The sequence below is a fragment of the Zonotrichia leucophrys genome, chromosome 1 (assembly GCF_028769735.1).
Source record: "Zonotrichia leucophrys gambelii isolate GWCS_2022_RI chromosome 1, RI_Zleu_2.0, whole genome shotgun sequence".
Taxonomy (NCBI): domain Eukaryota; kingdom Metazoa; phylum Chordata; class Aves; order Passeriformes; family Passerellidae; genus Zonotrichia; species Zonotrichia leucophrys.
Genome location: NC_088169.1, coordinates 115,067,956 through 115,095,131, shown reverse-complemented (window position 1 = coordinate 115,095,131; position 27,176 = coordinate 115,067,956). Strand labels below are relative to the sequence as shown.

General features: G+C 46.2%; 1 protein-coding gene across 5 annotated transcripts in view; it reads left to right on the top strand.

The window, feature by feature from the left end:
- GDPD5 (glycerophosphodiester phosphodiesterase domain containing 5) overlaps positions 1-27,176 on the top strand; it is a 101,485-nt gene that overhangs the window by 49,458 nt on the left and 24,851 nt on the right. For all 5 annotated transcript variants that reach the window (XR_010442294.1, XM_064728292.1, XM_064728260.1 and 2 more), the window contains exons 3-5: positions 21,795-21,898; positions 25,266-25,359; positions 25,733-25,792. Coding sequence is in view for 4 of the 5 variants with exons in the window: in XM_064728292.1 (XP_064584362.1) it covers positions 21,795-21,898; positions 25,266-25,359; positions 25,733-25,792 (258 nt within the window). In the remaining variant the exon portion in view is untranslated. The remainder of the gene's footprint in view (positions 1-21,794; positions 21,899-25,265; positions 25,360-25,732; positions 25,793-27,176) is intronic.

Below are 27,176 nucleotides of genomic sequence, written 5' to 3'. Positions count from 1 at the left end.
TTAGAAAAAATACATGATTTCTTTGACTTGCACAAAGCATCTCCTTGTCTGGCAGATCCAGGAACAAGTGCACCCTTGTTTCTGGGAAGACAAGCCCTAACCTCATGCTGGTAAATCTGACATGTCCACTGTTTCAGGCAGTCTCTGCTGGAGTCAGCTGTGCCTGTGGAAGCTGGGGAAGACCCTGATTTGATCAATTTTCCCCTGGAAAGAGAGAGGCACTTCAGCTTTGCCTTGCTCTAATTCTTTCTTTATTTGAGGCCTTCAGGTCACTGGGTTGCCTTTGGCACATTGGCCCATTCAGTGGCTTTTGTCAGCAGATGTGTCTTTGCCCTCTGGACCATCCTGGGCGATCAATGAGGCTGTGTTGGGATGGGGCAGCACTTTGTGGAGCAGAATGTGAGCGCTCAGGGCTTGCCAGCTGGGTCAGAGTGGGGGTCATGCTGCCTCACATGCTGCCCCACATGCTCAGGGATGGCTTTGGGAGCAGCAGGACATCAGCCCTGCCCTGCTCCGGGCTCCTTCCTGCTCCCTCCTGCCTGTGGCCATCTGGGCTGGAATGCAGAGGGCATTTTGGGCAGGGATTGTTCCCTGTGAGGGTGTGAGGCCCTGGCACAGCTGTGGCTGCCCTGGATCCCTGGCAGTGCCCAAGGCCAGGCTGGACAGGGCCTGGAGCAGCTGGGACAGTGGGAGTGTCCCTGCCCATGGTAGGAGATGGCACTGGGTGATCGTAAAGGTCCCTTCCAACCCAGCCCAGTGTGAGATTCTGTAAAATAAGATTCTGGAAAAACATAAAACATATCCTAGGAAAGAGGAAGGGAGGATGAAGGGCAAGGAAATGAAACAGTGCAGTGGTTGGATCCAATCTGATCCAAGATTTGTCTGTTCTTCTTGATTTTAATTAACTGATGTCCATCAGCTCCCCTGAAGAGTGGCTGGAGAAGCCTTTCCAGTGTAGTAGATAAAACTTGACAAGAATCTTAATTGGGAAAAGAGATATTTTCTGGTGAGATTGCTTTGTGTGGACACATGGGCCTCTTAGAGAGATAAAAAGGAATTGCAGTTATTCCTGAGCACACTCCCTCTGAGAAATGGAGAATTGCAGGGGGTCCCAGGGACCTCCTTCCATATATTATATTTTCACATACATTTTCATTTACAGTGTTGTTCAGCTGCTCTGAGTCTTTTGCAGGACTCAGGCAGAGCTCACCTGCTTGGGAGTAGAATCTAATTCAGGATCATTACCTTTTGGTTGTGTTTTTGCTGGATTTCTGCTGTTTCTGCATAAAGATATTTTTGTTTGTTGATTGTATATTATTTTGTGATGAACTGGCCCCAGATAGATAATTAAAAAATTCCTTTTCCTGCTTTCTTTGAGTTGGACAGCTTATGATTGTGGAATGTGGGAATTCATTTGAAAGAAAAGTGGTTCTGAAGTTACAGTTGCTTTTCACCACGAGCAGCTGTTGAAAAGTGACATTTCCACTGCTTCAAACTTTATTACTGCTCTTGTGATGGGAGAATTTATGGATGGGGCCAGTCTGCCCTCTGCAAATATATTAAACCAAATATATTGGGAAGTGGCTTGGTGTGTTGCATAAAAGGAAACTGAGAACGTCAAATAAAAGTAATCTTTCTGCTCAGCCTGGGCTGATAAGACAGCCAAAAAATTTAAAGCAACCTCTGCTTTTATTTTGGCATCTTTGTACCAGTTTGACTGGGATGAGCCCACAGGGCTGAACAAAGGAATGGCTGGAAAATTAATTTCCTTGGGATTGAAGACAAATTCTGCTCAGAGTTGACTTTCAGTTACTCAGTGCAGCTGGAGTGAGCCTCTTGTTGTGCTTCAGGGTTTTGTCTTCATTGGGAATAATTAATTAATTGGTGTGAGTGTGGTATTTACTTTCACAAGTTTCACATTTGCAACAGTTCTTAATTACACAGCAATATCTGAAGGAGCTTCAAGAGAGGTGGAGAGGGATTTGGGACAAGGGATAGGGGACAGCACACAGGGAATGGCTCCCACTGCCACAGGAAATAGATGGGCTTTTGGGAAGGAATTCTGGGCTGTGAGGGTGAGGGCCCAGATTAGAAATCGGGATTAGAAATTGTGTAAGTAACTGCTATAGGAGCCAATCAATCACCTGTAAAAAGCTCAGCTGTGCCTTTCCTCTCCCCACTCCTGGAATGTGGGCAGAGCTGATGCAATGCATTCATTGGGGTTTCCATCTCCTAAGTGCTGCTTTGGGTGTAGGATAATGCTCTTAATTCAACAGCCCACGTGCTGAACTGGCACCACTTGTTGGGTGACGTAAACCCAAATGTTTGCATTTGGTGGTTCCTTTCAAACCAAGTTCCTTATTCAGTTTTCTGGATGGGTTTGGGATTGGCCATTGTGTGCTGGTTTTTGTGATATGTAGTATAATATTTAGTATAATATTTAGTATTCTTCTGGCATTTTTTTTTAATTGTACTAAAAGCCCAGAATGATGGATGTGATGAGATGAATTAAACACAGGCTTGCTCTGGCCCTTACCTCACCAATCTTTGGCTTTAAAGGTGTCAATTTAATGTTGCTTCTTCATGTCAGTGAAGTGGCACTTGACACTTTCAGTCCCCTTCAGTGCATAAAGGAGCTCCAAAAGAGCTGGAGAGGAACTTGGGACAAGGACAGGACACAGGGAATGGCTTCCCACTGCCAGAGGGCAGGGATTTGGGGGATTTTGGGCAGGAATTGTTCCCTGTGAGGGTGGGCAGGCCCTGGCACAGGGTGCCCAGAGCAGCTGTGGCTGCCCCTGGATCCCTGGCAGTGCCCAAGGCCAGGCTGGACAGGGCTGGGAGCAGCCTGGGATAGTGGAAGGCATCCCTGCTCATTGCTGGAGAGGTTGACCTGGATGTGCTTTAAAAGGTCCCCTACAACCTCAAACTCTTGTACGATTCTGTTATTCTCACTCCTTTTCCTAGAAAATTGTGCAAAATTCAGGAAAACACTTTTTTTGTGCTTTTGGGTACAAAGCTTTCCTGGGCTGGACTTGTTCCCTCAAAGCAGATCTGTGTGAGAGCATGAAAGCAGCTGGGAAAAGTGCTGGAGAGGTGGCCCAGGCCACACAGAGCTGTCAGGATGACCAAAGGTATTAAACCAGCTGCCAACTGCTGCTCTGCAATTCTGTTTTGCAGCAGGGTTAAAGTTTAGGGGGTCTTTGCCGTCTGGGTGTGATTCATGACTTCATACACTGCCTGTGCTCCCAAATTGTTTTCCTTATCAGTTCCCGCTTGTTCTGCAGGCTGTCCCTCCCTGGGAGCATCCGGGGCTGCCTGCAGTGATGGATGGGCTCACCTGGAGCCAGGTGCTGCCTGGGAATGCTCCTGTCACTCCCACACCTCATGGATGGGCTGGCCTTTGTGCAGCAAAATGCAAATAATGAGTGTAAAGGGTCATTCTGACCGTACCAAACCAGCACCAGCAGTGCCACAAATACTCACAAGCACTCCACAACACATGGCAGCCATACAAGCTTGGGGCACTAAGGGAACAACTCACGAAATCCCAAGATTTTGCAAAATTTTCCCAAAATCCTGAGTGTATCAAAAGATAAACTTGAAAGAGCCATTGGGGTTCAAACAAAAACTGTTTTTAAAAAGCCTTGCTGCTTTACAGGCAGAGCCCATTGCAGGTCATGTTTTAACTATAAAAAACCTAGTTATTTTTAAAAGAGCATTATAAAGCAGTAAAAATGCAAAATTACCATATATTTACTGTCAGTGCAAAAAGAAAAAAAATTATATACAAACCACTGTCAGTGTGGAGGCTGGAGGGAATTTCTGGGCTTTTTCTGAGCCCTTTTTGGGCTTGAGATGCTCTTGGATCTGTTTTATTCTCAAGCCTTGCACCCCTTCTAATTACTGAGGGCTTGCAAAGCACTGCAGGACAGCTTTGGAAATGAAGACTTGGCTTCTCCTTTTTTCTGACTTATCTCCAAATGGGAATAATCATTTTACCCCTGAGATGCTGCTCTCACCTGTGCTCTGTGAATGGATCCCAGCACCGAGCTGGGTATTGCACCCCAGGGAGAATCTGGGAAGCATCTGCTGCTGCTGGCACATTAAGTGGTTATGAGCACTAAAACAGCTTTATGAGAAGCCAGCACTCAGCTCCTTATTAGTGCAGTGCCTCTGTGGCTTGAAAACAAATTAAATTTGAGATTTTTCCACACTCGCGACCAACGTTTAAAGCTATTAGAGAGGTAAAAAGCTGAAATGGCTCTAAAGCCTCCATTACAATTTTACCACTGACTGAAGGGTTTTTCAGAGGTGGCAAGAAGGAGATTTTTAAAGCTGCTGCTGGTGCTGGGGTTGCCTTCTTTAGAAGCCTCAGTGGATGTGAGGCTTCCAGAATTCCAGGTGGAATTTCTGCCAGCCCTGGTGCTGAGATGGGGATGGCCATGGGTGGGGGGACAGAGCCTTTGGAGCCTCCAGGGTGTCTGAGGGCACAAAAAGCAGCAGGAGGAAAGGAAACTCTCCAGTTTCTGCATTGCCTCCACCAGCACAGGCTTGTTCAACAGCTAATCTTGCCCTGGGTGAACTTTTTTTCTTCCTTTTCTTGGCAGTGAAATGATTCATGTTGCTTTGTGGCTTTTATTTAATTGGTGCCTCTTTCCCTCCCTTTTTAACCTGTTCTGGTTTTCTTCCTCTTTCCGTGATCTCCTTTCTTCTGTTTGCTTGAAAGGAGAGAAACAGCCCAAAATCCCTTTCCTCAGTACCACCAGACTGCTCAAAGGCTTTAAATTCAGATATTTCAGAGCTGGCTGAGGACAAGGAGTTCCTGTCCTCTTGCTCCTGATGATGCTGATTTAAAGACAACACCAGAGTAAGAAAGAGATTTTGTTTTGCCCTGCTTTGAGATCGATAAAGAAAAAATCTGGGTGGATTTCATGGTGCTTCTCAGAATCAGGCAGAGTGTGTTCCTTCTGCTATTCACATTTTTATATCTTTTTTCTCCTATATTTGCTTTTTCAGGACTGACTTTCTCAGTGGCCACTGGGTGGGAACTCCTGATGGAGAACAGAAAGTGAAAATTTCAGATATCATTGTTTCCTCTGGCCGTGTTTTGTCCTCCTTGTTGGAGCAAGTTAAAGCTTGAGGATGCCTTCAGAATCAGGAAATGCATTAAATGCCACCCAGTTACCTCTGGAAAGTCATTTCCCAGATGGAAATTTGATATTTTCTGAATTATGGTGCCTTTTTTATGGAGATCTTGATCTTGGCAGGCTCCACCTTCTACAAACACCTCCAAGATCACAAGGAAAGGAGTTGGTAAGGAGAGAAAAAACAAACATGTGGACATACTTTGGGGAAAATCATTCAGTTCATGCACTGCCCAATTTTTGGACTCTTGCCTTGCTTGTAGGGTTGGGACACATGAAATACTTTTTGCTTTTTGCACTGGTGGAAAAGAGGCTTTGAGTTGAATAATTCATGTATGGACATCGTGAGCTTTGTTTAAACACTTTTGTCTGTCATCACAGCGCTGGCTTCAAATAGGATTAGGGTTTGTTTTCCTTGGCTTCCCCAAATTGTGCTTAAGGAGGACTTGAGCTCTGTTATTAAGCCATGTTTACTGTGTAGGGACACTGACACTGGTGAGGAAAGCTTGTGAAATAAATCAAGTGCTCCCTGTGTGTTTGGCTGATGCTTTCTATTTGTTAGGACTTCCTACAGTGGATTTGCTTTCATATAATTTGGTGGGAGGAGGGTGATTTAAATATGAATTTGATTATTTGCAGTGGTAGGAAAGGAGCCCTGTGTAGCTGTGTGCTGTCACTGCTGCCTGCAAAATTGCAGCTATTTATCCTCCTCGGGGTCCTGTTGCAGTCAAATTCCAGATGTCAGGGTTTGCTGGGGTTTAAAAATGATTTTAATTTTCTCTGAGGTCTGGAGAGGGTGTCAGGATTGATTTGCTGTCTGTGAACAGAGGCACTTTGGTTTTGTGGCCTCTGAGCGTGAAAGACAAACTCAGGGTCACTGTTTTATCTCTTCAGAGGCTTTGTGAATATGGAAAACCAACGTGTTCAGATCAGTCTCCTCTTGGAAATGCTGCTTTTCCTGTAGGGACAATGAGAAGGTGGTGGGGAAAATGGGGTGGGTCGGGTTATCCTGATGGAATTGCTTTTGTCTGTATCAAGTAATGGCATCAACCTGAGAAGGAGATATTTTTGATTTCAGGGCTCACAAAGAGTTTTGTGCCTTTTACAGGCAGAGAGATGGCTGTGAACCCCTGACAAATTCCAGGTTTTCCCTGTTTCTGAGCTTCAGGATGGGGACAAAAATAAAATAGGGATGCTTAGGTGTTGTGTGAAGTTGTTGATTGTAATGATTCCTCTGTAAAAGCTTTTGGGAGTGACTTTAGGGGAAAATCCCAGTGTTTCCCTGGCCTCACTGTGTGTCCAAGGATGGTCAATCCAGTTATTTCCAAGATGCTCCTGTCACTTTTGGGCTGCTCCCTGAGCCTTGATGGAGATTTACTGATTCCTGTGTCCATCCTGTGACTTTCCCTTGGGAGCATCTGGTGATGGTTCACCTTTGGAAAGGCTGAGGTGTTTGATTTGAATATGTTACACTAAAAAAAAATATTGAGAAGTGCAAAACTGTGGTAAAAGAGCTGGTAGCTGAGGTGGTGGAGGTTGGAGCAGCTGAATTCCTGGTAGGGAATGGAAAAGGTGGAGAGCTATGGACTAAACAAGCCCTGACCTAGGGGTGCTGGTCCTGGTGCTCTCAGCCAGCAGAGAAAGATAATTTTGTTTAAAAAGATGCTGTTGGAGGGAAGATTCCCAAGCTGCAGGATACTTTAAAAAATTTAATCTTAAATCTTAAAAGTTACAGCCCAGCCTCAATGTAAAGAGGAATAAAAGAAGGGAGGTGCAGTGTGTCACTATTTATGGTGTTATGGTAATTCTGCTTCCAAAGCAGATCTTTCATTTGTGCCCTGCTCAAGTTGTTGACTCTGATTTATAACCCAATAAACCTATAGATTGCTGCTCAAAGCAGGCCAGGGATATTACATCAGGCCAGATCTAATAATTTAGGAGCAGTTTATTAAGCTTTACAGCATCTAAGGTGCAATTGCTTTAATGGGCTGGCTTATCCCACGTTTGTTCCAGGGTGTCTCCTGAATCCATGGCTGCAGCCTGGCCTGGTTGCTCCTGATTAGGGGGAATTGTGCTGTCCAGTGGTGATAGGAGTTGTTTTCCAACCCCTCTGCCCCATGGCAGGGCTTTGGAGCTGGATTTTCCAACCCAAACAATTCTGTGATTCTCTTTGTAAGCCCTGCTGATTCTGAGGCTGTGACTTACGTTTGTTGAGCTTTGGTTTGTGGGGTTTTGATGTTTCTGTGTGGTGGCTTTATCATTTTGTTTAGGAATTTTTTTTTGTCTGTCTGGTTGTTTTTAGAAGCTTTTTTCTGTGTGTGCCACAGGCCATGGTTTTGACAAGGTACTTTTGATAAGGTTTATTTGCTTTTTTTAAATACCTGCCAGCAGGAAACAGAGTTCAGCCTTCTGTGAGCTTCTGTTTGATTCTGTCAGATTTATTTTCTATTCCTGCCTGACCTCAGGCAGCTGCCACATCTGTGTGGTGGTTTCCCACATGCATCAGCCCTGGGAGCATGTTAATAACTCAGTTTTGCACTCAGCATGGAGCACAGCGAGAAGAAAAAGACTTGGCCACAGAAATCCATCTTCCAGCTCCTCTGAAGTCCCCATTTTCTGCTGGAGACATTCTGATGCAGGGAGAGAAAACATCAGGCTGTTCATGGGCAGAGCCCAAACTTCTGGACAAGATTCTCCAGGCAAAACCCCCAGAGGGCCACAAGGTCCCCCCTGAGCCTCCTTTTCTCCAGGCTGAGCCCCTTCCCAGCTCCCTCAGCAGCTCCTGGGGCTCCATTCCCTTCCCAGCTCCGTTCCCTTCTCTGGACACACTCCAAAATGTGATTTTAAAATTCTTTTTAATTTTTTTATGGATCATATGAGTGACCTCAAGCTCAATCTGCTGCTGTAAATGGTCCAGGTCTGTTCTCTTGGCCAAACTGGATGGTTTTGTGCCTGCTTCTGGCAACCATTCTCCTGCTGGGAATGCCAACATCCATCTGCACTTCTCCCTGTGGCTTCCTAATTTGAGGTTGGGGGGGAGCACATTCCACCTTTTTCCTGTCTCTTGCCTCCTGCAAGCTCAGCTGTAAATCAGGTTGGCTTGTGGCCACAGCCTGCTGCCAGGAGATTTATTGACACTACTTTTATTAAGTTTTTTAGGTTTTTTTCACTCTGGCATCTCAGACTGTACTCAGTGCAGTCATTGCTTTAGTGAGGATGTTTTGGAAGGGTGGGCCCAGGCTGGAGAAAATCAGTTCTGATGTTGTTTCTTTGATGGATGAACAATTGGTAAGAAAGCTTTGCTCATCAAATATTTGTGTGGTGGAAAAAAGTAATGTCAGGCTTCCCTGTTTTTGTCCTCTCCGTGCTTTGTGTTGCTCCCAGAGCTGCTGGCCACAGCTGGGAGATGCTTTGAGAAATTGCCCCTGTGATGAGACAGGTAAGGGCCAAATCAGCCCTGTCTGGGTATTAAATGCAGCAAGAACATGTCAAAGCCCACATCCCTCAGGGAGAATGCTCCTGCTTGGCTTCAGAGCTGCTGCTTTTCCTTTCTCCTGGCTCTCCTGAGAGCTGCAGCCTGTCTGGTGCTGGAGCAAACCCAAGGCAAGGTTCCTCTGTGGGCTGAAGCAGCAGATGCAGCTCCTACCCCTGAGCTTCCTGGGCTGCCTTTGGAGAGGAAGGAACAGAGAGTCCTTCTGCATCTCTGTGAAATATTCCTGATATTCTCTCAGCAGATCTGGAGCAGGAATAGCCAGGCTGCTGAAGAGGCTGCAAAAAATAGGAAATATGGCTTAGCACGTGCTATATTTAGAAATCCCATCAGTCCTGCTGAAATGGGAGCTGTGGATAATTCAGATATTTCCTGTGGCAAAGGATTGGGTTTTTTGGGGTGGGTGTCCTGCAGGCAGACAGTTGACACCCTCAAGTGGGTTTGTAAATGAGTTTTTACTTTTCCTGTGCTTTGTGTAGGCAATGCTGGCTGTATTCTCATTTTGAAAAATAAACAGGTGCCTTATACCAAATGTGCCTTGATATAATTAGTCATAATTAAGAGCCAGGACTGCTTTAGCTGCTGATTGAAAAACTGGGTATTTTTCTCACCAGCTGCTTCTCACTGAAGCAATTTTGATGCTCTGAGATGCATGGAAAAAACCCAGCCCAGCCAAAGGCAGAGCAAGTTCAAGGCCATTCCTCCCCAAAGTTCCCTTTCTCAGTGGTTCAAACCCCTGCTTAGGGATTGTGATGACAAAGCTCACAGAGGTGACAGATGACTTTGCAGTGACTCTGCAGATGACTTTCCTGCCATGGCTTTTGCTGCACGAGCAGTTTTTGCTCTTGCAGGAGGGAGGAGAGAAATGGGCTGGGAAGCTTTCTTTGCAGGGCAGGTAAAAATTCAATTACTTCAGAAAATTCAATTTTTTTTTCTTTACTCTGCATTTATCTTACCTTCCTTCAGGTCCAATATGTTTGTTATTATCTGAACAGAGTAGGAAGAGAAAAAATTGGTTGTGAGTGTGGTCAGCAGCCTTTAGAGCATTTTGATGTCTGCCAAGCTTCCCCTCCAAGCAATAGATTGAAGAGCTGCTTTGCTCCATGAGCAAGATGGACAAGGAACATGGAATGCAGGTGTTATACCTTGGTATCACACAGGTTGTGCTTCATTTTGGGACATATTCTGTCCCATAAGCAGGAGAGAGCTGGTTTGGTTGGGATAAAGCCCATCGCTTTTGTTGACACTCTGGATATGATCTATTTCTGTGCTTAGAAATATTTTTTATGAGCATCTATCCCAGATGTGAAGCCAAAAGCCACATTTCCATTGTCTGTAAAAGCCCAGGCTGAAATCCAGGAATTTGGGAATTCTTTCCTGCATTCTTCCCCTAGCTGGGATCTGTCTGGTCCATCCCTCTCCTGGCCACCACAGGGGCTTTATATCAACTTTTATCTCAACTTGCTGAATCCATGTTGGGTTGTGCAAAGAGAAGGAATTGTGAAAAGCAGTTTGCTCATCCAAATTGTCCACAGTCACGTGGCAGAGCTGCAGGATGAGCACTTTTTTCCTGGCATGTTTCACAATCAGTGAGTGATGGAGTAGGGAAAATCTTGAGCTTTGGGTTATCTGCAGTGCCAGCTGTTTGGAACTTGCAGAAAATGCCCTCTCCAGGTTGTCCCTCAAAGGGGAGTGGAAAGTCAGGCTGGCTCTGCTGCTGCTTGGACAGACTGTGGAGTGCAGGAGCAGCAGTTTGGCAGATTTGTTATTTCTGTGCCGCCTTCCGTCGCTGTAATCAACGTGCAGCTCTTGAGCAGAGCAATAATTATCCCCATTTCCACAGAGCTGAGAAGATCAGCCACATTAAAATGCCTTTTCTGGAACTGCAAACGATTTTGTGGTGAGGAAATGAAGCGAGTTTTCACCCATGGTGCTGCTTTGCTTCCAAGGGCACTCACTGGAGATTCCTGGGCTGATCCCGCAGTGTGGGCAGCAGGAAAAGGGGGATTCTGCCCCTGAGCCCAGGTGAGAGCCCACCTGCAGCCCTGGGGACACAGCAGCAGCACCTGGAGCTGCAGGAGAGAGCCCAGAGGAGGCCATGGGGATGCTCTGAGGGCTGGGGGTGCTCACCTGGAGAGGAGAAGGCTCCAGGGAGAGCTCAGAGCCCTGGCAGGGCCTGAAGGGGCTCCAGGAGAGCTGCAGAGGGACTGGGGACAAGGGGGAATGGCTCCCACTGCCAGAGGGCAGGGATGGATGGCATATTGGGAATAAGGAATCGTTCCCTGTGAGGGTGGGCAGGCCCTGGCACTGCCCAGAGCAGCTGTGGCTGCCCCTGGATCCCTGGCAGTGCCCAAGGCCAGGCTGGACAGGGCTTAGAGCAGCCTGGGAATAGTGAAAAGTGTCCCTGCCCATGGTTCATTCCGTCCCAAACCATCCTGTGGCTCTCTGAAATGTTAAATTTGCTCTGGTTCCGGAAAGGTGACTCAGGAATTCCTCCCTTGTGAACTCCTCATCTCCCTGGCCATGCCTCTTGCTCAAAGCCTCCTTTGTGCTTTTGCTGCAGATGCTCCAGCTTTAAATGAAGAGAAATAAACCAGATTTCATAGAGCAGGGCCCCTCTTTTGGGCTGGGCACCATTCAGGAGCTATCCTGGCCCTGGAAGGAGCAGGGAGGGGCTGGAGCAGTTCCAGGGCCTTTTCCAGCCAGGCACTGAGGCATTTCAGGTTTTCAGCACTGAGGCTCTTGCTCCTGCTTCAAACAGGATGGTAACAACTTGTTTCTCTTGTCTGCAAGTTGGCTGCTTGCCCTTCAGCCCTGGTGATGGTACTGAGGGGAAATGGCTGCAGGGGAGGCCCTGGCTCCTGTCCAGGCACGCATGGCAGGGTTGTTGTTACATAATCCAACTTTGCCATGCCAGAGTTTATAAACATCACAGAAAATGCAACAGCAGTGATGTGAGTGTGATGTGTCAGAGCTGCTGGGAAGTGAGAAGGGGACCTTGTGTAAGTCAGACCTTTCACTTCTTGGCTGCAGCTTTTATTGTTCTATAAATTTTGCTTATTTTAGCCCTCGCTTTTGTGCCTCCCAGTGGTTTCTGAATAACACAAGCATTTAGACACCTCCTGCTTTAGCATTTTCCTTGCTGCTGTCCTCAGCTGGAGACCAGCTGACCCTTCAGGCAGAATTGCTCAATGATCAACCCTTGAAAAGGCTTTTTTAATATGTCATTGCCTATCATTTGTGCCACCAATGGAGAGAGAGAAGAGAGGCTGTGTGGGTTTCCATGGGGGAGATGCTCTGGTTTGCTTTTTGGTGTTGATGCTCCTGGTTTAACTTTGTATTTCTGTGGAGGTTCCACAGGCTGCTGTTTGTTGGTCATACCAATCAAAGTTTTCCTATACCCACACTGGGTCTAATCTAGGGTTTAATCCAGAAAAATTGGATATTGGTACCAAGAATGGCACCCACTGCCTCTTCTCCTGTCAGGATTTTGTCTTCCAGCTCTGGCTGGTGATGCTCTTGCCCTTTCAACCAGCACAGAAATCCTTGGTTTGTATTTGTTCCTTTTGTGCCAAGCATCATGACAAGATAGTATTTTTAGAACTTGTCTTGCAGACATTTGCTGCCAAGGGTAAGAGGCAAGGGGAAAATTGTCCAAGGAATAAACTTACTGTCTGGTTCTTCTCCCAGTCCAGTCATTTGCCCTTGCATCTATTTGACATCTATGTCAGATTATTTAGGGTATTTTATAGAACATTTTAGGACAGAAATCCTGTAAGCAATTCTGAAATGCAGTAGTTCTCTTTAAATAGAAATAAATATTCAGGATTTCTCTCATCCACTGTTCTTCCTGTAAAGCTGTGCTTATTAAACTCATAAACACCCAAGAGGAGAGAGCTGGGGGCACATCTGAGCCTGATCTGAACGAATGGCAAAAGCAGTTTGGGGCCAGCACAGAAATAGGATCAGTACAGGCAAATTGGAGCTGTTGCCCCTGGCACTGAGTGATCCATTGAGGTGCAGGGTGGTTGGGTCACAGCTTTGCTGGGCTTTTTAGAGACTGCAATCTTTTCCAGGCTTGGTATAGGGCCCAAATGTCCTATTTCCACCTGGAGCTAGAAGCTGAACATTAAGGAAACACCTTCCAAAATCCCCAGGATGGGCACAAAATGTTCCTCCTGCTGATAATAATTTTTTTCTGAGATTACTTGAGTAAAATGTAATGCTGAGGCCATTACATTTAACAGCCTTCATTGGCTGTTTTCTTAGGTAGATTATAGAGTCCTTTTTTTTTTTTTTTTTTACTGAGCCTGCTTTTATGAAAGCTGTTTTTAATCCTGACCCCCTTGCCCCAGGATGCTGGTGCTTTAATTAAAGTGAACCATCAGCTGAATGCAAGTCGACACCATCATGTGCCTTTGCAAAGGACTGTCAGGAGCCTGGCATGAGTTAGCAGCAATGACACCCTCAGGAGGCTCTGAGCACGAAATCCTCCTGCTGCTTGATGCTGATGAGAGCTCAGCAGGGATGCTGTGCCCAGCAAGGTGCCCCACTTCAGGCAAGCCTTGCACCTCAGCCACGTGGTCTCTGCAAGGACCTTGGGTTGTATTTTTTTTTTTCCTTCCCTAGATGAGGCTCATCAGTAAAGAATGGAAAAAAATCTGGACCTGTTTAGTCTGGAAAAATTAGCTGTCTCCCCTTGGCCTCCAAGTAAGAAAGTAAAAAAGGAGGTTATGGTGCTTTATTAGCATCAGGAATGGGTTTGGAATACTTGGATTATTCCATGAATTTGTCCAGAAGCACTGGTTATGTTGGCTGGGCAAAATCCAGTAGGTTAAAAAGGTGTTATCAGGAGCTGTGGGAGTAGAGTAACTCATGCTGTGGGGGATAGATCGGGGATCCCCTCTCACTCTCTTCTGTCTCATCGTGAATCAGAGGCTCCCTCAGGGATTTTTGTTTACCTCTGCCTTGAATGAAAGAGCAAGGATGTAATTGCTGGAAGCAGAGCTGGTCCAGGACGTGATTATTGCTGCTGAAAGTCCCCAGGGGCCCCCAGCAGGCAGAGAGAGCCCTGGCTCCAGCTGTGCTGCTGTCTGAACAGCACAGGAATTCCCATCTCTGCCATCCGGGCTTGCCAGTGCTTTCTGTGGATGCTGGGGATGCAGTGGAGTGCTGCCTTTGTTGGGTTGTGGACACCTGGAGAGAAACTGGTGCTCTGACACAGTCTGTGGAGAGGGAGGCTGGGTTATCCCTCAGTTTGCATCCCTCTATCCCTCTCCTTGCTGTTCAGGCAAGCAAAACTGTCCCGTTGCTCCCAGCTTTGTAAGCCTGGAGGGAATCAGCCCTAGCCTTTGTGGCTGTGTTTTTGGAGGCTGGGAGCTGGAGGTGTTTCACAACGTGTAGCAATGATATTTTTAGAGGTTTGGCTCTCTTTGAGTTGCATCTGTTGAGCTGCAGTTCAGCTCCAGCAGCCCCAGCAGGAGCACATATTTCAGGAATATGTTCTCTGCTCCTTTCTGTGACCTGCTAAATGGAATTGTAAATGGAGCATGTCACAGCTCAGGAATCTCATTCATGGCCTCTTCTAACAAGGTGTGCAGAGAGCTCTTAGCCCAGGCTTTGTAATAATCAAACAAGATGTGCCTGAGATGTGCAGTGACTTACTTCAGGAAACATCTGGTGAAGTGTTGAAGCCTCAGCATCAGGGCTCTCTGTCTCTCTCTTTTTCTCTCCCTCTTTTTCTCTCCCTCTCTTTTTCTCCCTCTCTTTTTCTCCCTCTCTTTTTCTCCCTCTCTTTTTCTCCCTCTCTTTTTCTCCCTCTCTTTTCTCTCCCTCTCTTTTCTCTCTTTCTCTCTTTCTTTTCTTTGCTCCTTGTTTCAGACCCATTGTCTGCCAGACCAAATTTCTTCCTTTTTCTGCCCATTTCTTTACTGATTGGCAGGTGCCTCTTATGCAAGACCACAGGGGTATTACCAAGGAGTAAAAAACCTCGGCAGTGTTTCTGAAGTGACCAGACTGGCTCAAATTGGTTGTGCTCCCAAATTTATCCTTCCAGTCGCTCCCTGTCCTTCCTGGAGAGGGCTGTAGCAATTGGGGAAATTCCTTATGAAATCCCATTCCTTATGAAATTTGAATTATTAAGCCAAGACAGGGGGAAAGCAGAGAGTTGAAGATGAGGAGTAAAAAGCAAGAGGAGGAGGAGGAGTTCAAGCAGAGCTTTGCACCAGATGGTTGCGATTGTTGGATGGAGAGAAATCGAAGCCTTTGGGCAGGTTACTAAGGCCTGTGGGAGCTGCCTGATGCACTGTGGGGTCTTGCAGGCTCCTCCTGCTCCCTTGGGCTCCTGAATCTTCACTCCAAGAGAGCGATGAAAGCCTGATCCCTCTGCAGCCTTAGGTGAGGGAATTTCAGCCCAGGCACCTCGGGTGTGCGTGAGGTCTGTGAGGCCAACATTTACTACTCAAGTCTATTGATTTGCTCACTTAAATGCTTCAAATCCTTGGGGTGCAAGGTGCTTTCCATTAGTTCTGCCTCTCTGCAGTGCCAGATGGAGCTGCTGGATGTGCTTTTGGCAGCAAAGGCTGATTGCACCCTGGGCTGTAACAGTGGCAGTGCCGGATGTGGGATTTCCTCTCCTGGGACACTTGAGGGAACTCATCTGAGCACTGAGGGCTCCCTGTAAACATAGAACAGACAGAAGTGAACCCATGGGGCCACCAAACTGCTTGGAACAGGAGCCAGGAACAGAGGAGGACGGGTGAAGAGCTGGGCTTGTGCAGATGGAGGTGGGAATAGAGGATTTTGCTGCTCCCAGCAGCTAAGGAGAGGGTGGAGAAGGTCACAGAATGATAATTTTTTGGTGTTGGAAGGGACCTTGAAGATCATCCTGTTCCAACACCTTCCACTGGACCCAGGAAGGTGTTTCCCTTCTGTCCAGCCTGGCCTTGAGACCTTGAGCCAGGATGGCCCTTGGCAAGAGGCAGTGGGCACAGCCTGCGTCAGGGGAAATTCCAGCTGGGCAGAAGGGAAATTTCTCCCCATCAGGGTGGTGGGGAAACCCTGGAGCAGAAGCCAGAGGAGGGTGGGAATTCAGTACAAGTCACTGCTTTAAGGGCTCTGCATTCACATACTGACAGTTAATAAGGAGAGTTTGTCATTTCTCCTTAGGAGCTAAAGTGTTCCCGTTGACAAAACACTCCAGCTGACACTTGTTCCTGGTGATCCTCAGTTTCTGATTCTCTTGGGAGATGGAGTCATCTTTCATTCTCAGAGATGATTTAATAACTTGCTTGAAGATAATGTTTTGTTTGTTTGGACAAGATCTGATTGGGTAATCCCGAACTGAGGAATTGTGCTGTCAGTTTTCCCTTTGTATTTGCTGGATAAATGTTACCTCTCCTCCTTTCCTCTCCAAACTAATACTGATAAATGCCTGCAGCAAATTGATTCTTGAAAATGCCAGAAAACAGTGGAGTGCAGACTCCTTAATAAACTCTTTGTTGGATCCAGGAGTGAATTAAAATGATCTGAAAACACTCTTGAGTGATGGTGGTGGTGCTCCAGTCCAACTCCAGCTCCTGGATTTGCTGCTGAGGTAGAGAGCAATTGTTCAGGACTGATCCCTCAAAAACCCCATTGATTTGCTGGAGCCAAGTGCCTGAGCTGGTGGATATTTAGGGACACAAGGATGGAATGCACTGCAGGGAGATAAAACACCTTTTCACCTTGTTGCATTGCCAAATTTCAAAGTGTGGTTGTATTGAATATCTCTGAATGTTGCCTGCACACAAAATTTCCAGCAGGGAGATTTACAGTATGGAGCTGGAGGAAGATTCCCGCACTGGGTTTTGTTGGTGTGGTCAGATCCACGTGCTGCTGTTTTCCATCTGCTTGTGCATGCCCTGCACAATGTGCTGCCAGATTTGTGGGAGGGCTCAGGCTCCTTCCAGATTCCTCTCAGCAGAAATTCCATCCTCAAGCCAAGATGCCCTTCAGCAAGAAATTGCTTTAAAATATTAAATTTTCTCTAAAAGGCTTCTGTTTTTCAAAACTGGAGTTTTTTTCTGATTAAAAAAAAAAGGGGGGGAGAGGAGGGGTAAGACATTGTTAAACAGCTTCTTCCTGTTCTAGTTGGATTTTCATTTAGTTATTTCATTATTTTAATGAATGAACAGGAGGTTCACTGTGCTCAGGAGGCAGAGAATGGGTAGGGTCCTCCCCAGGGACTGAAAGCCATGGATTCCCAGAGGCACTTTGCCTTGAATAAGAGCCTTCTTCCTGGTGGATGAGTGGCAGCCCCTGAAACAAGAGGGTCGGCTTCCTCCTCCCCCTCTCTCCCCCTTTTTCCTCTTTTTTATTTTTTTTTTCCCCCCACATTTTTTTCCTTTTTTTCCTTTTTCTCCCTCTTTTTTCTCTTTTTTTCCTTTTATTTTATAAATAAAAAATGTGCCCCAACTGCTGCACTCATCTGATTTAAACATCTACACAACTTTGGGCTGTGTCCTCTGCCCGGCCTCAGTGGTGGCTCCTTGTAGAGTTCACAGAACCACGGAATGGTTTGGATTGGGAGACTTTAGGGATCATCTTCTTCCAACCCTTGCCATGGGCAGGGACACCTTCCACCACACCAGCTTGCTCCAAGCTGTTGATGCTCTCCAGTTCTCAGTCTTTTAAAGAAAATATCTTTAAGTGACTAAGATCCATCTGCCCTGAGGTGGATCTCCTCAATTCCAAGCACCCACAACCTCCTCCCTGTGTTTAGGGTGGAAGCTTTAAGTGGAATCTTTCTCTCTTTGGGTAGAATCTTTCTTTTACTTTGGGTGGAATCTTTTTCTTTGGGTGGAATCTTTAGGTGGAATCTTTATGTGGAGCCTCTCTCTTTAGGTGGAATCTTTCAGTGGAATCTTTCTCTTTAGATGGAAGCTTTTGGTGGAATCTTTCTTTTGAGGTGGAATCTTTCAGTGGAAGCTTTCTCTTTAGATGGAAGCTTTTGGTGGAATCTTTCTTTTGAGGTGGAATCTTTCGGTGGAATCTTTCTCTTTAGATGGAAGCTTTTGGTGGAATCTTTCTTTTGAGATGGAATCTTTCAGTGGAAGCTTTCTCTTTAGATGGAAGCTTTTGGTGGGATCTTTTTTGAGGTGGAATCTTTCAGTGGAAGCTTTCTCTTTAGATGGAAGCTTTAGGTGGAATCTTTGGGTGGACTCTGCTGTGGTTTCAGCTGCTCTGGGAGAGCTTGGGGCACAGTGGGTTTGTCGTGAGCCAATCCTCACAGGTGGATGTGACTCCAGGAGGGAATATAAAATCCATCTGTTCCCCTCTGAGCTGTGCTGGGGTGACCTGCAGCACGCTCCAGCAGTGGCATTTGGGTTCCCTCACAGGAAAGCTCCTGAGGATGCACAGGTCCCTGGAAGGGACCCAGCCTCACCCACGCTGATGGAATGTGTGCTGTGAGCTCATCCCTGTGGGAATGGAGCCCTAACCCAGCCAGCAGAGGCATTTCCTCAGGCCCATTCCCAGTTCAAAGCAGGCTTCTCTCCTCCCAGTTCCTCTGAAGCTCTCTGGGTGCCAGGCAGGATGCTGGGGGCGTGGGTTTGCTTTTGGGAAGGGTTCTGCTGTTTCATCCCAAGGCTGGGACACGTAGGTGGATCTCAGGGATGCTAATCCTGCTTGGGACGAGCTGGCAGGGACTCCAGCAAGCAGCACAGGTGCAGGATGGCATTTCAGGGCTGCTGTCAGCTGGGGCGACTCCAGCAGCTTCTCTGGAGCAGAATCCCTCTGCTCTGTTGGCTCTGTCAGGGAATCAGCTGGCTCTGGCCTTGCCTTGGCTCCCATGGAGCAGACCTGGAGCCAAGTGTTGGGCTGGCCCTGCTTCCCAGAGGGAGTGTGAGGGGGCAGCTGAGCTCGGGGTGCAGCATCTCAGCACCCCTGGGGACTGGATGTGGGAAAAATAAGGGATTTAATATGGCCTCACGTGTTGGACCCTCTGTTATGTGGTAAAAATAAGGAATTTAATATGGCCTCACATGTTGAACCCTCTGTTTTGCCCACAGGACTCGGGACAGAGATCTGATAGAGCCAGCTTAATTATGTAATTTAAATCAATGTTAATTATAAATATATTGAATTTATTTATATATCCTATCGCTATATAAATATTAATTCTATTACTCTTAATATATAATATGAAGAATATTAATTATATGGTTCATCTTGAGTTCTTTTCCAGCCTTTCTAATTCTGTGATTAATAGAATTAACCTCAGGAAGAGAGGCACATGCGCATGCAGTTATAACCACTTCAGATCAATGCACTCTCACCCTGGGCAGTCTTGATTTTTTTTTTTTAATTTATTTTTTTATTTTTTGTTCACATCAGACTCTGAATCCTGATGCAGTGCTGATCTGTTTTTTGGGAGCAAAAGAGGCAATTTAGATAGCCTGGATTTCCTGGTCAAAGGATTTTTTTAGTTCACAAATGGTTCCATGCTGGGAGGTGTCTCCTGGCATATGTGTGATCATCTGGAATGAAATAGGTGAGAAATTCCTGTTTCTAATATAGAACTGAGAAAGTCCTTGTGGGAGGGGTTGGTGGGAGTGTGTGTGTGGTTAAACCTCACAACATCTCCCACAGATCGTGCAATAAATGAAATAAACTTCCTGAGCCTCTCTGCTTTCCTGTGCACTGCAGTAAATAATGCTTTGTCTGGCTTGGGGAGTTGCAGCAAAAGAGACTGGCAGAGCCTTCAGTTAACCAAAACTAATCCCTAAATTGGAAAATCTGTCCCCTGTGATATGAATTTCAGTGCTGTTTTAAACAAGATTAAATCTTCAAGCACAGGAGTGGGGAAAATCCGTGAGCCAGTGTCACAGATGAATCAAACACTGGCTTTTCTGAAAATTCCTTCAATATGTGGATTGGCTTTTTTTCCCCCAAAACCCCCTAACCTGGAGCTGATTTTGCTCCCACCTGGCATGGGGTAGGGATTGGGGATGTGCAAAAGTGGTGGAGAATGTGTATGAAACACTGATTTATGTACTTGTTTGTTATTAAGGATTCTGTGATTTTAATTAAAATTTTAAAATCTGGCAATCTACAACTTGGTAGAATGTCTCTGTTGTCATTAATTTCCTTTGGGTGCCCATCTGATTGTGTCTGTTGATCACTGAATCAGAGAATGGTTGGAAGGGACCTTAAAGATCAAATATTCTGTGTTTTTTTCTGCAAGCCCGCTGAGAAATGTGGCTGAACTCACTGAAGGATGCCTTGAGACAGAAGAATTTGCCTGGCTTTTCACAAAACCAGCAAGGCATGGCAAGGGCACCCTCAAGGACAGACCCAAAATAGCTTTTGGAGAGCTTGCCACAAGCTCTGCTGCCTGCATGTAAATAAGGGGGGGAATTATCTTTATATATACAGGGGGAAGAGCTCAAAGGTTTAAAATGTTTTCCTTGGCTTGTTTATCAAATCAGTGCCACCCAGTGCATGAACATCAGCAAAGCTCAGCCCAGAGTGACCTTTAAAGAGCTGGAGGGTGGGATTTTTGTAGAAATCTTGGTCTGTGGCATAAAAGGTACCTAAAGCCTCCTTTGCCTTGGAAAACCCCAAATATATGTGGGAATATAACCCATATTTAGCTTATATGGGTTAAATATGCAAGGAGGTGTGAGACCCCGATGGAGAGGGGGAGAGAAAATCCCAACAAACAGTGGGAAATTGAGGTTTGGGATCTTGGGGGTGTGCAGAGTGGAAGGCATCCAGAGGGAGGGGAATGGTTTGGGTTGGAAGGGACCTTCAAGCCCATCCAGTGCCACCCCACCTTGGGAAGGGACACTTTCCTTATCCCAGGCTGCTCCAAGCCCTGTCCAGCCTTTGGAACCATTCCAGGGATCCAGGGGCTTCTCTGGGCAAAATTGGATTGGCTTATACAGCCAAGAATTTGGAATTTCTATGAGAAAACATCATTTTTGGCACAGCAAAAGCAAAATCATTCCAACCCTTTTATTGCTTTATTTTGGCTTTTTTTTTTTTTTTCTATGATGGAAGAGCTGTATCACAGGATTAGTGTCCAGGGTGATGCACGTTAAAAAATAGCCATATTAAAAATAATTATAAAAATAATTTACAGTTAAGTAGGTAACTCCAGCCCTTAGCATGGAAAAGGAGGCAAAACCTAGTATTTTTTAATGCTTCTGTTGTCACTATATCGGTTACATTGTTTTGCATAATTAAAAAGCCAGGAAAGTTCACCAGGGAAAACAGCATTTTCCAAAAAAATCAGTGTGTGCTCAGGATCTGGAAGGGAATTACAGTGGCAGAGTTGCTCATGGTCTTTTCCAGTCTTCATCCTTCCTTGCTCATTGTGGGAAGAGAGGATTTGTTGGAATATTTTCCATGCAGAGTTTATTTCAGTGTTTTCCCTGTTGAAATGAAAACACCTGTGGACTATTTAAGGCCAAGGGTTAAAAACCAACCAGGAGCCCATGGAAATGGTGCTGGTGGGAGGCAGTTTGAGGATGCTGATTGATGTCCTTGTGGTTTGGGATTTTACCCATGGCATTGGAGCAGGGGCACTGAACAGATTTGTTTGAGGGATTTCTTTTGTGTGTGTGTGTGTTGAGGAGAATTTGAAATGCTCCTGCATGCTGAATGTTGGTGCTGGTGTGGTCTGTTTGTAAAACACTTGAAATATGTGGTGGTGGGAGGAATAAATGCTGGGGATGGGTGGTTTGGCCCTGCAGGATCTGAGCACCTCAGGGGAAGGAATAAGGAGTAGGAACATCCCTAATCTGCTGTGTAATCTTCACCATGTGATAGCTGCTCATTCAGGCTAAGCCCAGGGGAGGGGAAGATGCATGAGAATGGAAAAGGTAATTAAACAATTGCCCCAAAAAGCCAAAAAAACCCACCTAAACAACAAAAAATCCTCATCAAACAAAACCCCAGCTTCACATCTGGAAATGTCCCCTCTTCCCTGGCAGCTGGAGAAATGCTCTTCCAGCCCTCCATAAGGTGAATGTACATAAACGAGCCCGCTGCCCAGACCTGGGGAAATGTGGGACATTTCCAAATCTGCCTTTGGAAATGCCTCTTTACTCCACTGAGTCTCCACAGCTGGGACCAATTGGGATCCTGCTGACACTGATTTCTCTTTTCCTCCACAGTGGGAGCGCCTCTGGTTCCTCATCCTCACTTCATCCTTCTTCCTCACCCTGGTGTGGTTTTACTTCTGGTGGGAAGTTCACAATGACTACAATGAAATCAACTGGTGAGTAGAGCTTCCCTCAGGAAATTTGGGGTTTGGCCATCATGCACCTGCTTGATGCAGCTTTGGGTTCATCCAGATCCTTTGGATGGAGCTGTAATGGTGAGAAAGGGAAAATTAGTTGGAAGTGGGGCTCAAGGAGAGCTCCTTCTGCCTGATCTGTGTGTGGATGTGACGTGGCCTCACATCTCCACTTGGTGGCTGGGTTTTTGTTTGTTTATCTTGATGGTTGGCTGGATTTGAAAGTGACTGAGCAATTTGGCTGCAGCTATTCCACAAAATACCCATGGCAAAAATTCAGCCTGAAGCACATGGGTGTGGAAAATATTATACAAAGTTGGAAGGAGCTGAAAAGGAGCTTTGCAGTGGGATGTGCTGGAATTTAGGGTGTTGCCAGCTGCCTTCCAGTGCTGGAAATTATTCTCCCTTTTACTATCAGCAGCATCTTAAAACATTTTGACAGCACCTTGGGCTGTATTCTAACCAAACTGCTTTGACATCATCTTCTTGTCAAACATAAGATGTAAAGTGGATTTTAAAGCACAGTGGGGAGCTGATCCCTTAAATAAATCATCTGCTTTAGATGCTGGAGCTGTGTGAGGGAGAGTATTTACCAACATGGTGATGTGAGCTGGCTCCTCCCAGGAGAAAAATGGGTTTTTTCTCTTTGCTCACGCCCACACTGTGAGAAGTGAAACCATTACTGTGGTTCTGTATTATTTGTAACAGCAGCATGATAAACATGCCTTTTTTAAAGTAGTATTTTGGAACCCTTCTCTTCTTCAGTTTGTACCCTCAATGATTGCTCCAGTGAAAAACCAGCTCTGTCTGAGCACAGAGCTGTGAGAGGGCTAAAACATTCCTTCAGAAATGAAGGAAAGCCCTGGGAATGCTGGGAATGGGCACTGCAGCTGCAGTGCTGCCAAGTTTTGGGTCCCCAAATGTTCTTGCAGGAGTGGGGGGAGATGTGCAGCTCTGCTCTGCATGCAAGAGGCATTTGGGATTTAACACAGATGTCACCAAAGCCCTGTCCCTGCCATGCATCCCAGGGTGCTGGAAGCACATCCCAAGAGGGAAAGGATTCCCTCGTGTGCAGCACAGGGCTGGAAGAGGCTCTGTGGATGAAAACAGCATTTCAGGCCCTGAGAATGGCTCAGTGCTCTGTGTGTGCTGTAACCCCAGCTGCACCCCTGCTCCACACACCACCAGAGGTCGAGCAGGGTTCTGGAAAACAGCTGTGGAGAGGCTGGGTAGGAGGAGGAGAACACAGGGTGAGGCTTTAATTACAGCCATGCCAGTTCCAGGCAAGGGGAGAAATAATTTCCATTGGGTCCGTGCAGGCTGAGCCTGGCCCTTCCCTTCCAGCACAGCTGCATGGGCTCCCTGAAAACAGAGCAGTTTGGGGCCAGACAGGGTGAGAAGGACTTGAAAGCACCATTTTATTCCCTGCAGAGCTGTGAACCTGTTGCTGATGAGGCACAGCGAGGTCCTGGTGTTTAGAAGCAGCACCTTTGCTGTTGCTCTGTCGTTGTCACTTCTGGGTGGTGGTTTTGGACCAGATTTCTTTGCTGCTTGCTCCTGCTGCCTTCCTCTCTGCCCCACTGATTTCTTGGCAAGCTGGGAGCTCCTCCAGAGGACAGGAAGGGCTCTTTGGGGCATGGCACACCAAGATAGTGCCCCAAGAGGAGCTGGGAAGAGGAGCTGCTGTGATATTGGTGTGAGGAGCTGCTGAGCTCCTTCCTGCCCTCCAGAGCTCATCCCTGCAGCTCTCCTGGCTCCTGTCACCTTCAGCCTGTCCCACCAGGTGGAGAGGGACTGGAGAAAGATTTCTCCCCTCTTTGGGACTTGCTTCAGCTCTGTACCACCCTCTAGGAGGAGATTTTTCAACCCAAACCTCTGAGGGCCTTTTCCCTCTGCCACCCTTGAGGAGGTTTTTCATCTTTTTACCTGTGTGTCAGACAGCTTGGGCAGCAGTTAAGTCATTTCAACTTGTGAGGACCAAAGGGCTGTTCTGGGATTGAAATGGGTTTTAGGAGGACAAGGCAAAACTGTGGGCCAGCAGATATTGTTTCAGGCTTTTAACATTGAGATCCTTGTAAGTGAAGGTTTTTTGTGCATCTTAAGTAATTTTTTTTTAATTTTTTGCTTTTGGCATTTTCCATTTTGGTATCTACACTTGGTTTCATTACAGTATTACAGTTCAGCCCTGCACTGTCTGAGGTTTGTACTGCACCAGAAAGTTCCACTCAAGCTCAGGCAGGCTGTGGGAGATGCTCTGATTTGTGACCCTGCCTGTGTTCCCCCCGCAGCAGGGCCATAAATGCAAGTCTGTGTAGCAGAGGTTTTCTTCCTTGGTTCTGGAGAAAGCTCCTCTGCTCCTTAGCTCCCATGGACCCAGCAGTTTAAAACAATCATTTGCACATCAGGTGAAGGCCTGGTGCTCTCAGAGGGACACTGAAGGGACATCAGAGCAAAAGCTTAAATGGCCTGAGAGCCAAGGAAGCTCTGGGTGGTGGCATCAGCAAAGACTTCAGAGGAGCCCTGGTTCCTTTCTTCCCTCTTTTTTCCCAGCAGCACGTCTGGATCCCTGCAGATCCCTGGGTTTGTGCTCTTTGACTCCCTGAGCAGGGCCTGGACCTGGGCCATGCCTGTTGAGCCCAAGGATTTGCTCTCCAGGTCCCACAGGGGAGCTTTGCTCCTGGACAGAATGAGAATCAGAGAATATCCTGAATTACATCACAGACTCCAGCTCCTGGCTCTGCACAGGACAGCCCCAAAAACCACCCCAGAGTTTGTCCAAACAGACCTGAGGTTCTGGCTGATGAATGATGCTGGGTTTGAGTGCTGGGGAAGAGATTGAATCTTTGACCTGCACTTATATAATGCAGCATTTCTGTCTGTTGTAACCAAAAAATAAAAAAAAATTTTAAAGTTTTGAAAAGGCACTAAGAGGCAAAAAAAAAAAAAAAAAACCCAAAAAAACCCCAGCCAGTTCATTGATTGAGCTGATTCCACCCCAGAACCATCCTGTCCTTGCTGTGCCAAAGGGTTTGCACAGCAATAATGTCAACCCTGATTCAAGCCAATTTAGGAATGTTGTTTTGGGGTTTTTTTCCTAAAAATCCAGAGGCGAAATTTGAATCCAGGTCAGGTCTGAACTGTCAGAAGCTGCAAGAAGGGTTCTGGGGTTTCTCTGCCTCTCCCTATCCATTAATTTCCATAAGAGATTAAAGCACTGGGCTGTCACTTGTGCTTTTTGCCTATCTCTTTTTCTAGGGAAAGATCTGTTTTCTAAAGTCTTGTCTAACCCCGGTGAAGCTGTCCTGGTGTTGAATCCCTTTTTAATCTGCCCTTCCCACTTCTCGCCCAGGTTTTTGTATAACCGGATGGGATATTGGAGTGACTGGTCCATTCCAATCCTTGTAACAACTGCTGCTGGCTTCACCTACATCACAATGTTACTGGTGAGTGGAATGAAATCCCATTTCCTAGAGCTTTGTGTGTTGGCTTTAAAAAGGCCACGAGCTGCTCAGGCCATCAGCAAGCTGAGGAGTGATTTCTCTCTCTTTTTCTTAGCCTGGAGTTGCATAAAATCAAAAGTGAGAAGCTGATGGTCTTTGAGCTCAGATGCTCAAAAGTGAAGGACAGATACCACAGTTTTGTTTCCCATGGTATGGCCCAGTTTCCACCTCTGGGCACAAGTGGCAGTAGTTTCCCTTTGTCCCAAGGTTTTGGGACCTTCATAGTGATGTCCATCCAGGTGGCACTGTCCCTGCATGCTCAAACCCTTCAGGGTGGTGATGTGCCTCTGTCTGACTGTCTGTTTGTCCCTCCCAGATCCTGGCGCTGTGTCACATAGCTGTGGGGCAGCAGATGAACCTGCACTGGCTGCACAAGGTAAATCTCAGCTCCAAAGAATTTGGTGAAATGCTTTTGGTCCTTGATGATAGAGAGGCCACATGTGGAGATGGAGAAACACCAGTTTGTCCATCTCCAGAGGCTTAGAGCAGCCTCATTCAATCCTAGCTCAGGTGCTCCAGGAACCTCCAGGAACCTCTCAGGGGCTCCAGGAACATCCCTGGGGCTCCATTCTGTGCTGAGCCCAGCCTGGAGAGGGGCTGAGCAGAGCTGAAGCTGTTCAGAGCGTGCTTGGAAGGACCAGCAGGGAAAGCCTTGGGAGAAGGAGTTGTAGGTGTTGCAGATGGGGGTGTGCAGGGCGAGGTTTGCTGGGCCCAAGGGGATTTGTGTGTGGAGCAGCTGGAGAAACGCTGCTGTGAAACACAAGGAAAGACATTTGGAGCACAGAAAGGGAGGGAAAGGTGTGCAGGGAGAGAAAATGGCTTGGCAGGATCCCATTGCAGCTGGCAGTCTGCTGACTGGGAATGAAGGGAGCAGTCCTGAATCTGCCAGTGCCCAGCTCCTCCTGAAATTCTGCACGTGATGTAGGATCAGAGCCTGAACCTCCCAGGACAGGGACAGCAGACGCTTCCCCATCCTGCCTTTGCCTTTTTTTCCTTTTCCTTTTTTTCCTTTTCCTTTTTTTCCTTTTCCTTTTTTCCTTTTCCTTTTTTTTTTCATTTTCCTTTTTTCCTTTCCTTTTTCCTTTTCCTTTTTTTTTCCTGTTCCTTTTTTCTGTTCCTTTTTTCCTTTTCCTTTTTTCTTTCCTTTGTTCCTTTCCTTTTTTCCTTTTTCCTTTTTTCGTTTCCTTGTTTCCTTTTCCTTTTTTCTTTTCCTTTTTTTTTTCCTTTTTCTTTTTCCTTCTTTCTTTTTCCTTTTTCTTTTCCTTTTTTCTTTCCTTTTTTCTTTTTTTTTCTTTCCCTTTTTTTCAGTTTCCTTTTTTCAGTTTCCTTTTTTCAGTTTTCTTTTATTTTCCTTTTTTTCCTTTTTTCCTTTTTTTCCGTTTCCTTTTTTTTTCCTTTTTTTTTCCTTTTTCTTTCCTTTTTTCTTTCCTTTTTTCCTTTTTTTTTTTTTTCTTTCCTTTTTTTTTTTTCCTTTTTCTTTCCCTTTTTTTCTTTCCCTTTTTTTCTTTCCCTTTTTTTCTTTTTCTTAGGGATGGTAGAAATTATGCTTCCTCAGGGGAAGAGGATGCAACCAGAGAGGGGCAGGGACTGTCTGACTGCTGCTGCAAAAGAAGTTATTAATTCTTGAGTCTGACATATGTTTCTTCATCAGGAAAAATGGTATTTTCAGATAAGCTGGTGGGCTTAGATGAGTAAGTCCAGAAGAGGGATGGATAATCAGTTCTACCCTCTGGACTCCCACCTTCTTCCAAGAACCCCCC